We start from the raw sequence: 13,844 nt of genomic DNA, 5'->3' as shown, positions 1-13,844 counted from the left end.
CATCACCGCCGTATAACCCATGATGGAGTCAAAGAAAGTTGCAGATAAAGAAGGTGAGAAAGGAGGTTGGAGAGATCGGGAAGACATGGGTTCTAATCGCCATCTCTTTGTAAAGTTTGCATGTTCTCCCCTGTGCGAGAAACACGTGGGTCTTCTCATGGTACGGTTTCGTCCCACATTCCCAAATCATGCATTTTATGTTAGGTTCAATAGCTTCTCCACATTGTCCATAGCTATGAATGTGAGCGTGGATGTTTGTTTGCCCGTGGTTGGCTGGCGACCATTCCAGGGTGGACCCCGCCTCTCACCTGAAGTCAGCTGGGATAGGCTCCAGCGACTACCTTCTGGGAGGCGATACAGATGTATCAGGGCACGGACAAACAGACTAAAAAGCAGTTTCGTTCCTCGAGCCTTCATCTCCCTCAACAAGATGTAACCATTTAATCAAGGCAACCAATCGTCCTCTACCCTCGTTATTTATTATTTATTCTTCTAATTCTTCTATTTATTCTTAATTTATTCTTCTAATTTCTATATTTTGTGCTGTCATACTGTCTTGCACTAAAAATGGAGCTGCTGCAATTTCATTCTACTATATGTAAAATGACAATAAAGGGCATTCTGATTCTGATTCTGACATCATATGAAAACAGGAAGATGCTGTCTGTGTGGTCACGTCTTCAGTGAAGGTAAAAGTAACTTTGAACTTTTTTACTTCATAGTTCCTTTACCCATTTTTTATGCTGGAAAATTTTAAATTTCTGAAAAAACATATGTACATTTTAAAAAAAGGCCATATTCAACCACAAACAGTGCGATTTATTGGTTAATCAATTTAAAAATATCAACGACGAAATTAAGCTCTCAGCTGGGATAGGCTCCAGCATACCCTTGCGACCGTAGTGAGGATAAGCGGCACAGAAAATGGAAGGTAAGGTAAAAGTAACTTTGAAGATATTTTAGTTCATAGTTCCTTTACCCATTTTTTTATGCTTGAAAATTTTTAATTTCTGAAAAAATATTTACATTAAAAAATAATAATGTTATGACGTTGATTTATTGGTTAATCAATTTTTAAAAATCAATGATGGAATGTAGCTGTTAAATTCAAAACGATAATTTGCAGGTGGTTACTGTACAACTCCCCTTGCCAAATAGTGAGCCTCGATGCACATTTGCCTTTAGCGTAGCCAAAGTGCTTATTCTCTGAGACGCAAAAGGTTGACTGATATTTTATACCAGCGGAGCTGCAGTTCTGGCTTTTGTTTTAACCCAATCAATGAAAGCAACATGACCCGTGTTGTGTTTAGGATCATAAGATGTTTCAGGGAAATCTGCCTTCAATGGAGGATCCTGGAAAGTGCTAATACGCAGGAGACGTTTTCCATATTTCCAACACCTGAGTAAAAATGCTGAGCAGCAGTAAAATGCAAGCTAAGCGTTCGAGATTTAAATCTGAAGTGGATTTGACTGATTTAGCTGTGGGCACAGGCTACCTTCAGTGTCCAAAACCATTAGCGGTTCCTGTAGCGCTAAAGCTGCGCTCCAGGGTAGCCATTTCCTTGCATTAATGTCTACTTTCCACAACTGCAAATCAAAGCCTTATTCAAACGCTTAACCAGAACGCTCAAAGGGGCAGGTGACAGCTGCAAAGAAACGGCGAGCGCGAGAAAGATGCCACGTTGGCCGACCAGACACGTTGAGAAGAACAATTTATTATCAAGAACAAGAATATCAAACAAGACGGAGAAGGAAAAAAAGCAGTTCACCAGTTCATGAAACATATTATGTGTTTCCAGCAACTTGAAGATGTGTATCTGCCATATTGCGTAAACGCAGTTCGGGATCAGTCCTGGACTAGAACCTTCAGCCAGACCCTTTAAACGTCAGTTGCGTAAAGTGCTTTGTTCCTCGCTTTGACTCTCCTATTGCCAGTTGAAGGTACGCTTCACCAGCCTAAAGAAGGTCCTGTTATGCTCCTGGAGGTAAGAACGGAGTTGTTGGAGGACAGTGCCGTTGACCGCGGGATGGGGACGTCCCTTCGACTCGTGCAGACATCGCTCTCGACCGTCGCTTCGAATACAGTAAAAGCCTTTGGTGTGGTTGAAGTAGAAGTTGGAGGAAACTATCCTGGGAGGCAAGTTGAGGAAACGCTCCACTTTTTGAAGCTCCGGCAGTGGATCGTGGATGAGCAAGTCCCCGTCCACGATATGAATCTGGTCCAAGGGGAAGTGACGCAGCCAGTTCCGAATGTGAACGTCGTACAGGCTCCTCTGGATGGCCTTGTAGCGGATATTTAGGGCTCCGTTGCGCACCAGAAGGTTCTCGATGGCTTGCACCGGCTTGTGGTTCTCCAGTCGATTGAAGTACACCTGGGTGTAGTCGGAGATGACCCGCTCGGCCGGGTCGCGTAAGATCAGCAGCAGCTTTATGGAGGAGTTCATGGCGCTTATGCGTTCTGGTGCGAGCGCTGATGTGAAATACCCCGGGGTTTTTTCCACGGTGATTTGGTAAGGGTACGAGTAGGGCATCAGCTCACGGTACCACTCCAAGCCTTTGGAGTAGTTCTCATCCCAGTCAAAGAAATGCACCTCGGTTGCAGCAGCAGCAACCTCGGGGTGAATATCCAGCATTTCCAGGAGGGCTCTGGTGCCGCCTTTGCGCACGCCGATTATTATGCTATGTGGGCATCTTTTGCTCGTGCCGGGCGGAGGAGAAGACGCCTCATGTTCACTGTTGGTGAGATCCATGCTGTTCAAAGAAACGCCAGCATACGTGTGGAGGACCAGAAGAAAGGCAGATGCCAGGAAGCAGGCCATGGTGATTGACAGGATGCTGAGGAATAATGATGGAGCCAAGAACAGGAGCTTGTGATTTAGCCGTAAACCAGAGCTGTCTCTCTGGGCTCGGTTGAAAGTGCAGGTTTTGTCTGCCACGGGATTTTAACAGGAGACCAAATCACAGGCAGTCCACAGCACATCTGGGTGGAAAAAAAAAGACAAAAAGAGAACGGCTTTTAGATTTGAGGCTGTGGGATGAATGTCTGCATTAGATGGAAATGGCACCTTCGTTACTCCCCTGAAAACACAATCCAGTCCTAAATACAATTCATGTCTCCTATAAGTGTATCATTTCTCAGCCGTGATATCTATTCATCTTCCTCGGAGCCTCTTTCATCAGCCTTCATCCAATCGGCATTCTATTCCCGATGTCTAAAGTCACTTCCTATTGATTGTGTCATTTCTCTGGCTGGAAAACCGCCGGCCATCCAGCTCATTAGAACACATGACTGGGATATGCAAGATCTGCTGAGTGGTTTGTCTTCTTTTACCAGTCCAGAATCCATACTTCCATCAATACACCCCCCCCCTCCCCTAAAAAAAAAAAAAAAAAAAAAAAGAAAACCTTCATATCAGTGCTCTGAGGCACATAAAGACAAATTTAGTGCAGGAAATCAGATGAGTTCCCACTTGTGGGTGACTTTGATTTCCTATAAATGCCAAGAAAGATCAATAGGAGGGCAACAGAATCCTGCAAACAGAAGGGGAAGGATTCCAGGCATTAAATTAGATTAATTGTAATGCATGAGAACCCATCAGAGCCATGGGAAAATAAAACAATGGAATGCATTTTAATATCTAATATCTTGTGTCAGTCAGCACCACTCAAACATCGCCTTCTCTTTACCTAAAAACACGAGAAAACGCAAACAAATATCAAAGCTTAACATTTACAGAAAGGTATGTACTCAAATAGCAATGCAGCGAAAACAAATGTTGGTCAAAACAAAAGGACCGAGCTTTGCAAACACAGTAATGTCATTTGCACGCACAAAAATAGAACCCGCCTGGGAACAAACTTCCAGAACCTTTGGAGTTCCATGTTATGTATATAATCACAAAATGGAAATCATTTTATTTTCCAAGGAGTGAAATTTAAATAAAAATTAAATGTTAACAAACCATATCACGACATTGAAAATCCGTTATTAAATATTCCTTCCTGTTAGTGGTTAATTGATAAATGATTGTGTGCTGTGCTAATTCCTCCATAACAGGATAAGGATGCTTGTTTTATTCATCATTCTTTTGTCTTCTGGCATGCAAAGCAAAAATAGTCATTCTATCCTATTAACGGAATGTAAACTACAGTAAATCGACTCACACTCTTTTTGCATCATTTGTGGCAGCATGAAATAGTAATTCACTCCTTTCTGGAAAACAATACCTTTGTCAGCAACCAAGTTATTTTTCATGTCATTACTCCCAATAAATAATTACTCATCATTAAATAAATATAAAAAAAATATTTTTTTATTTTTTTAATAAAAATAAATAAATAAATAAATTAAATAATTACAAATCATTACTGAAATGTAATCTCATCAAATTTCTCCCACAAGAATTGATGTAAATCCAATTAATCTGTTCCAACAAGCCCAAAATGCTATATTTATAATATATCATACATACCAATATATGACATGTCATATTATACAATAAAACATAAAGCAAGGCAAAAATTTTGAATAATAATAATAGATTTAATTTATAAACTTTGGTGGAAACTGAAAAAATATGTATCAACATATCAACATATAAATTGTACTTATTTCCAACGGAAACACGCCACCGTTAATCACAAAAATCCACTATCATTCACCCCGCTTGAAAAGTCAAATTTGGAGGTTCCTACTGCGCACTATGTACTGCAACAGTGGCCATTGTCCATTCGAAGGGAGGGTTTCAACCCCACAACGGCTGGGACACATGCATCCACTTCCCACTACCGTCCATTGTTTCAGTGAGGGACCGGGTCCCTGAGCTACATGGACGCGGGAGGGCCTCCCACCCCCTCCCACCCCCTCCCACCCTCCCAACAGAAGCCACGGTTGCGCAGGAAGGCACTTATGTATTGTGACAGATGCTCCTGCCTGTCAGCCATTGCCTGGTAGAAAGCTGCCAAGTCCGATGTTAACAGCTCGGCATCCTGACGAGCTTCCCGTCTCATCCAATCCCACTCCTCACTTCTCTCACAGAACACCAGCACCTGGAAGGAGCCATTGTTCCGCGTTTCACCGTTCCTTATTGCTTCATTCAGCACTTGATGCACAAAGTATCTCCCCATCTTTCGACTTTGTGCATGACAGCCATGCTATCCAGCAGATCGCTGAACAAAGTCTGTTACTGCTCAACACATGTGGGACAGCTGGTGGACCAAACCACTTAGATACTCCAGAGTGCGATAGAGCGTATGTGTGTGGTGACATTGCGCATAGAAGTGCAGCGCAGTAGGAAATATAGCGCGGACTGACTGATTGCTGTGGTCACGTTTCCATGACTTGCTTGTGTGCGTGTCCTTCAGGCACACCCGAGGTGCATCGTTTTAATCCCCCCATGTGTGAGCAGCAGCAGTCACAGCAAACTGGCAAGGTGAAATTTAGCTATGGTGAAATTCAGATGGTCCTGGAAAGACCGAGAAGATGTTTCCAAGGTTATCTGACTTATGTTACAAAAGTGGAGCATCGTGTTTGTTTGTCTATCACTCAGTTAACAAACATTCCCATAGACATTCTTAATACACCAAGAGATTCGGTCTCAACTTTCTAGTAGCTTTTCACAAGGCCTTGTTGACAAACACACTCACACAGCACAACTAAGGTTGCACAAGACTTAACAATAAGTCGTAATTCTTACTCACACAAGCCTAACTCACTTTTACACAAGCATAACTTTCACTTTCTAGAGGGGCACAACAGTTGCTACAGACTTTGTGTACTTTTGTTTGGTTCTGTTGCTCGATCTTCTTCATTGATAATAAAAGTCCAGCAATGCCACCGAAAATATTACTTTAAAAAAAAAATTCAAAGCCTTTTAAAATTGTGCAATCATTGACTGCTTATCAAATAGCAATGCCGTCCAAAGGAATACAGATGAATAGGTGCGCATTCTGGAAGAACTAGAACGCTGTGTCTGCTGGTTATTGTATGTAGCTGCTCTACAGGAGTCCTCAATCAATACAACAGGCCGGAAAATGAGCATAATAGGTCCCATTTAGAGGATCCTTTAACATTGGGAGATAGGACCATTTCCGGCATTTGTGCACATACAGGAACTCCACAACAAATTGTTGCAAAAAATTAAAGACATGTTTATAAAAGTTTCTAGAAAATATCTAGAAGCTATGCAAAATTTGGAAATGAACAAAACATTTTGGCACGCATAAGCTAGTCATGAACACAACCTATTTGCAAACAATCCAAGAGTGTCTCTAGCAACTGTAGTAAAATGATCCAGCTTTATGTGACTTGGTCATAGCAACATGACCCTAAACAGTTGTGGTTGTTACATAAAAAACTGATAATAATGCACAAAAACACATTGCATTGCATTGCATAGAGAAGAATGAATGAATCTGGCGGTGATGCCTGACCAAACGACGCCACAACTGCTTCATGGATGCAAACAAGTGGCGTGACAATGCATGCCCACACAGGAAATGTGCGTTGTGTGCACAGAAGTGGCGAAACTAATGGTTGCGATTAATGATGGCTAATATGGAGGTAAAGTTTGACCTTTGAAATTACAGCAAATCCCCGCCTTTCAGGGGGTTTACGATTTTGGACTGCCTGCGGATGGCAAAAATCTGCAACCATAAAAATGTTTTTTTTTTTTTTGATAAATGGCTTGCATTTATTATTTGAAATGATAAAATGTATAGGTACTCACCATTAATGAGAGATAATGTAAGATGATCATTAAACATATGTAAGACCTAGGTTGCCAATTGTCATCGGTGGTAAAAATGAAAAAAAATCATTAAAATGAAAAACAATGGGGCTGCACGGCAGTGGAGTGGTTAGCGCGCAGACCTCACAGCTAGGAGACCAGAGTTCAATCCCACCCTTGGCCAGTTTGCATGTTCGCCCCGTGCATGCGTGGGTTTTCTCCGGGTACACTCACAACTATTTCATCAATATTGGTGTATTCCACACTATTGTGGTTAAGGACTGAATTATAACAAAGTATGATACTTTATTTATCAATTCAGCATTTTTGTAGTTAGAGCATAGAAACTCTGTTTCTGACCTTCTAGAAACCGTTTTTTTCAAGTATTATTCGAGCCCTCTAGACATGAAATAGCATCAATAACAACTACATATCATCACAATGTCTTGATGCTGAGTCACAAATGTGAGGAGCTCCACTGTATAGGTCGGCATCAGACCCTTTTCAAGCTTTTTGTCGTAGCAGGTCACCAACTACCAATGCTTTCCCCCGCCGCAAAGCATACTATGAGACACAGCAGGGCGTGAACCGAGTTTATTTATAGCGTTTTATGTCACTGCGAGACGCCCGGAGCTCCAGCTTTCATGGCGGTGTGTGTGCGGTGCATGTGCGGAAAATACCCAAGCAACCTTAGCTTAACCACAGAAAAGTAAACGATGCCACTTCTGAGCTCAATCTTCATCCCGACTCCCAATGACAGCCTTGATTTACTACACTACTGTTGTTTCTGGAGCCCAAAGGGCCAAAATAGAGCTGTAATCTTCTTCTGTGAACATCCCAGACTTCACAAGTCTCCTGGGACTGTTGAGATGCAGTTTTCAGTTTTTATGCCCCTCACACTGAGAATAAACCACCAGAGAACCCGCACAACTGCTGCAATTTCCTGCTGCTAAATGCACTTTTTCTGTTTACTACTGCCTTTTATTAAATCACCTCAGAGTCTGCACTGTAACTTTAACTGCTCATTTTTATGTGTGTTATTGTCTTTTTCATGGCTTTTACTTTCGGGATAACTCCATTTTATTTCTGCTGTATTATTAAACTTCTATAATGTCTTTTGTTGTTTTTATCATTTGTATTGTTTTCCTTTATGCTTTAGCGTAAAGCAATTTAAAGCTATTTTTTGCTCATTGCATATAATGTTCTCAGCATTAGAAACTAGAGAAGCAGACCTCCACCAAGAGCCATATATATATTATTATTAGTGTGCAGTTTTTTGCTTCTTGCGCATAAGCAACATAAAAATATAAACAAATATACAACATAAGAAATATTTCAGTATTGAACAAAGCAAAATTTGTTCTCAATCAGAAATCACTCCACACTCTTTATTGCTCTCTGGTTCTACCATATCTTACTTATTGTGTGGAAATATGGGCTAATAACTATAAAAGCAATCTTCACTCGCTAAATGTACTGCAAAAAAGGCCAGTAAGGATAATTCATAATGCCGCCTACAGAGAACATACTAACTCCTTATTTCTAAAACCACAAATACTTCAACTTGCTGATATAGTTCATCTTCAAACAGCTAAAATAATGCATAAGGCTAAAAATAACCAATTAGCTAAAAATGTCATCCAATACTTCTCTACAAGAGAGGAGAAATATGATCTCAGGGAAGAAGTACATTTGAAACACTTCTATGCTAGGACTACGTTATGCTAGCCATAGCATTTCAGTATGTGGAATCAAACTATGGAATGGATTGAGTAAGTAACTCAAACAATGCACAACAATGTCATTGTATGGTCATATCACCTCGTACTTCGGTACGAGGTACATTATTAAAAAAATTAATTAATTTAAAAAAAACAACCTTAAACTGTATTATGGAAAGCAGGAAGTGAACAAATGTAACAGTTAGTGATTGTAAAAGTACCAGATGGAGGGGTAGGATTTAATAAGCTTTGCTTCTTCCTACTCCTTTTGGACATGTGGAACTGGGAACTGATTATGGGATGCATTCAATTGGAATCTGATGCATGTTCAAATGAAATTAAACCATTACCATTACCATTACCATAAAAGACATATGAATACCTCACTGGGAGACAACAACATATAAATAATTATTTGGTTATTTTGGAAAAAACTTGATTTTTGAGCCACAATATAGCGAAGGATAACTGTATACTGTTGACCAAATACAGTATACAGTAAAGTCTCGTTATATCGATATCGGTTATAATGAATTACTACTTATTACGATACTATTTTCATTTCCTGGCAAATTTCTAGTCTTTTATGATATAATTAGTTCCGTTAGTACGATACCCGGTTATTATGATAATCCGGTTACTACGATGCCCTTTTCATCTCCCGCCAGCCAATTTGGTCTGCTTATATCGATACAAAAGCAGCTTAAATCAATCTTTGCTTAAGGATTTCAATACCAAAAAAGAACACGGCCAACGGCTGCTTCCAGTCAACTTTATTTTTCACACTTCCACCACCAGAGTGCAGCACACACAGCGGAAAACACCCGTCCCTCGCGCCTACCCCTCCGGGTGGCAACACCTTCCCTATCGATAGTTCCGGGGTGAATTATGTCCCGGTAACCGGTAATCGCTACAGCGTAAGTTTATTTTTATTTACTGTAGTACAAAATGTATTGTAGTACAAAAGCATGCTAGATACGCAATCCATGAACTCAAGGAGAAAATTACATGCCATATCAAAGATCCGCCCACTTTTAATGCAGTTCGGCGCAGGATCGGATATATGGATAGTCCGGTTATATCGGTATTTTTTCCGACTCCCGAGAATATCGATATAACGAGACTTTACTGTATTTATCAGTGAAATGCAGTTCTCAAAAATGCTCGTTTTTCTTTTGTTTTATGTTTTTTTTGTTAATGAAATTCCAAATACCAGGCCCACAAATCTAACTAATTCCGCTCTGCCGCTCAGGTTGATGAGTCTAATTCAGCAGAGCTCTCCTTACTCACTTTTATCGAGGCTTCCAAAAGTTGTCACCAGAGCAAAAAGGCTGACTAAAAAGGGCAATCTTCAGATGTGCACTATTCATTATATCTCAGCAGACTCAGAAGAAGGCTCTGTAGGTTTACGGCGCCACGGGGGAGCGGGTTCCTTCTAATTAACCCAAACAGCCGCCTCTATACATCTTCAGAACAAACCCTCATTGATATTCCACTAGACCTCCTGCCATGAAGTGTGGCAAACAGCGGGTATTTTACAGCGCAGCCTTGTTTCTTTAATGTGCACCCATTAGGAGTGTTAGCGCAAAATAATTATCACAACAATCAGGCTTGATTAGAAAGTGCTGGATTTGGTTATGTTTAAATGACGGCTAGTTAAAATGATTGATTATTGTTACATTTTGTGTGTAGATATTTGGAATACGTACACATCCGTATGCCTCTGTTATATTTCACATTTGTTTGCACGCATTAGAAAAACAAATCCTAAATGATATGTTTAGTGCACTCTAAACGAAAGGCAGCATATTTTCCCACCCACACAGAACGACACCCCCACATAAGCCATGGCTTTTCATTGAGACATAGAGGATGTACATTTAAACGTGCAACGTGACATTCCTGCTTCATTATGCATTTTTGCACAACTTTGACTGTGTGCAGATATGTCACATAATCAAGTCTGCCCTTTTTTAAAAATCATATTCCTTATGTACAAAATGTCAAATACACATGTATCCTATTTAAATGCAAAAATCCCAGCTAACGCAATCATGTGTGGAAAGCGCAAATGGGCATTTTCTATTAGAATGTTCGACCTTTTCAAGCAACACTTTGAGCTCTTTCCACAATTACAGCTTTGCCACAATGGCCGCTATACAGTGAAGGAGTAATAAGTGTGTGTTACCCATCTATTTGCTGCTATTAAAGGCACTTGGTGGTCCATTTACATTGAAACAAATTGCCACTTTCAATCACCAGGCTAGTGAGGAAAATCCCACAAAGCACATCTTTTCTGTTGTCCAATTCACTTTATTAAACAGAATCAGTCAGACCGTGTTTAGCACAGTGCATCAAGACGGTTTGTGTGACTGGACGTCAAAAGGATGAATCGAATATGGCCTCCTACTAGCCAAAATATATGCAAATTTCAGCAAATTGCAAGTATTTTTCACCTAATTAAACATTTTCAAGCATTAAAATGGTTAAATGAACTAAAATACAAATATAAGACATTCAGAAGACACATTCAAATGTTGTGATGTTATGTAGTGTTCCACATTGGTCACTAGATGTCAGTAATGTTACTGTAAGGACACATAAGCACCAGACAAAAATGGATGGATGGATGATTATTATTGTGAATCTTTCATTTTTACTGCAAACAAAACCTCAACATAACGGCCAAAATTTGCTGGGCGGCGTTTGTTAATCATTAATGTCATGTCACTTATGACATGATAGCTGTTAATCATTAATTAATGTTTATTTCACTCATATTTTTTATATTTTTATATTTGTTATTTTTTTTTTTTCCAACTTGTTTTGTCAACATGAGTACCTTAATGATGTAGGAGGAGAGGGTATGCGATTTTTTGTTTTTATTTTTTATCTTCTCCAGATGTTTGAAGAACCACTCTTGTATGCAATTTCAACCTTGATTGAAAAACAATACCACAATAAAAAAAATTGTCTAATGTTGATTCTATGAAGTCTTTTTAAGTTGTCACAGTGAGAAAACACATTTTTGTTTTTTTAAAGAATAAATGACACTGCCACGGTAAAGCTGAATATCATTTTTTCGCAATGGGCAAACGTTTATGACAATATGGCCTTCATTACGATCTTGAGATGCAGATGTTAAGTCATTTATTTGCAGAGTGAAACCCACACACACAGACAGGCCCCAGCCACTAATAATAGTGTTTTATCTGTGATCTTCTATATGCTGAATTGAACCTTTGCAGTATAGCAGCCTTTTCAGCTCTATGTTTCCCCTGCAAAGTGGTTTCACTTGGAATGCTGTCACTTCCAATTACCGGTCTCTTTGCACAATGTAAGCTGTACACGAAGAGAACTTCCTGTAGACTATAGTCATAAAAGCCTGTGGCTCTTAAACATATCACGCTTAAACAGATACACACTATCCTGGATGGTAGTTATTCATGGTTGACACAAACGACAGGACGTAGCAACCTAGCCACAACATCCCATCATCACGTTTGTCCATGTTACTACTATGTTACCTGAACATGCCTTTTTTCAACGCTCTGAGATGTTCTTCAGGCATCATCTGACATTGTGTGGATTCCCTACAGGCATTTATGCTGATAAAAGAGGCTAACTTGCTCATCAACCCTGAAAGCAAGCAATTCCCGGGACGCGGGCTCACTCGGAGATGCGTTCCAATGTCGGTCAGAAACAACAACACTCAGGGAAGGTATTCAATCAGCGAGTGGCCTGGTGATCCTCATTCAGCTTGCCACTTCTGATAAAGCGCCTATGATTTTCACTTCATTCGGTGATGCTGGTTGGAACAGAATCCTCTTCCCGGGACTTTATACAAAGAATTCTGTTATAATAAAAATAATCGAGACTAGTATTTTACAAAAAAAATCTAAAATGTAAATATATATTGCAGAATCACTGCAAGTACTTCTGGCTTCCCAGCATACCTTGCAGCATTTTTTTTGTACTCTGGTTTCCTCCCAATAATAGGAATAGGTGACACCAAATTGTCCATAGTGAATGGTTGTTTGTCTATTTGTGCCCTGTGATTGGCTGGCCACCAGTCCAGGGTGTACCCTGTCATTACTCAATACAACAGTCTGACTCACTGTGTTATCTTCCAAAGAACACTGAAATCAGCATGCAGCAACTTAACATCCAATAAATAAGTACAAGTACCAATATGAGTTTAAAATAAATAAAAAAAAGCAACCATTTTATTTTCTTCTCCATAATGCATTTGTGTGGCCGAGGGGTTAGCGTGCATTCCACACAGCCGGGGTTCGATTCCCCCCTCATCTGTGTGTGGAGTGTGCGGATACATGCTGTATCCAAATTGTCCATAGGTATGAATGCTTGTCTATATGTGCCCTGTGATTGGCTGGCCACCAGTCCAGGGTGTACCTCGCCTGAAGACAGCTGGGATAGGCTCCAGCATGCCCGCGGAGGACATGCGGTACAGAAAATGGATGGATGGATGGATGCTCGTCACATGTTTATCATTAACATAGTTGTGTTTGCCATTCCCCATAGCACCGAGTGATGCCACAATATATATTTACAATGCTGTGGTGATGCCACACTAATCCACTAAGCCAATATGCCACCAGTTTCTTATCAAAATCCTTCCAGGACACCTTTATTGATGGCAAAATGCTTTTGAACTTAATTGCATTGTTGAATGAAATGACTTAGCCAAAATAAAATGTGCGCTAACGTTATTCTCTATTCATGACTCTAAGCCTTGGGAAAGCTAATGTTGTTCCCCGTTCTCACATGCATCCTGAAAACTGCACAGCATATACATACATTATGCATGAATTACTTCATCAAATAAAAAACAGGGTATCTTGAAATGAACTGTAAGAGTACTCAATCTTTGATGAAGCTGACGCCGATGCATGTTTAACGGGGGAAAAACGGCATGGCGGCCTGCTGAGTCTGACAAAGATATTAAAATGCTGATGAGTGAAGTGCAAAACATAGAAAAGATGTTGTTTATTTAATTAAACACAACAACCTATGAGGTCATAAACATCACAGATTCATCTTAGATGTGAGCGGCGTGCCTGCACACTATACCTCTGGGCAAAGCACGCGATACATATTTCACTTAGACAACTAGCGCTGCGGTGTACTCTCATTAGTCACGACATAGATACAATTGCACAACAACACAATACTCATTTTTGTTTGTCCTTTACTCTTTTGGCCACTCACAGGTCCACAGTGAAAGACATTGTTACATTCATACTAAAATATCAATCATCAATATCAATGTTTCCCATACATTAACAAATTCATTTTGGCACAACTTGTTGGTGGTATGTATTATAACTCCGCTACAAATTTCCAAGCAATATGCATTAAAAGTGAAAAACAGCCC

At 40.1% G+C, this 13,844-nt stretch overlaps 1 protein-coding gene across 3 annotated transcripts in view; it reads right to left on the bottom strand.

Annotated features, from left to right (window-relative positions):
* Positions 1-1,699: 1,699 nt before the first annotated feature.
* hs3st1l1 (heparan sulfate (glucosamine) 3-O-sulfotransferase 1-like1) overlaps positions 1,700-13,844 on the bottom strand; it is a 31,283-nt gene continuing 19,138 nt past the window's right edge. For all 3 annotated transcript variants that reach the window (XM_058064777.2, XM_058064778.2, XM_078794371.1), the window contains one exon: positions 1,700-2,980. In XM_058064777.2, the coding sequence (XP_057920760.2) occupies positions 1,926-2,819 (894 nt within the window). In that variant the 5' untranslated portion in view covers positions 2,820-2,980 and the 3' untranslated portion in view covers positions 1,700-1,925. The remainder of the gene's footprint in view (positions 2,981-13,844) is intronic.

This window comes from Doryrhamphus excisus, linkage group LG10 (assembly GCF_037039965.1).
Source record: "Doryrhamphus excisus strain RoL-2023G ecotype Guam linkage group LG10, RoL_Dexc_Guam_v1.1, whole genome shotgun sequence".
In the NCBI taxonomy this organism is placed as follows: domain Eukaryota; kingdom Metazoa; phylum Chordata; class Actinopteri; order Syngnathiformes; family Syngnathidae; genus Doryrhamphus; species Doryrhamphus excisus.
The sequence above is the reverse complement of the archived record's forward strand: the minus strand, read 5'-3'. Positions and strand labels throughout refer to the sequence as shown.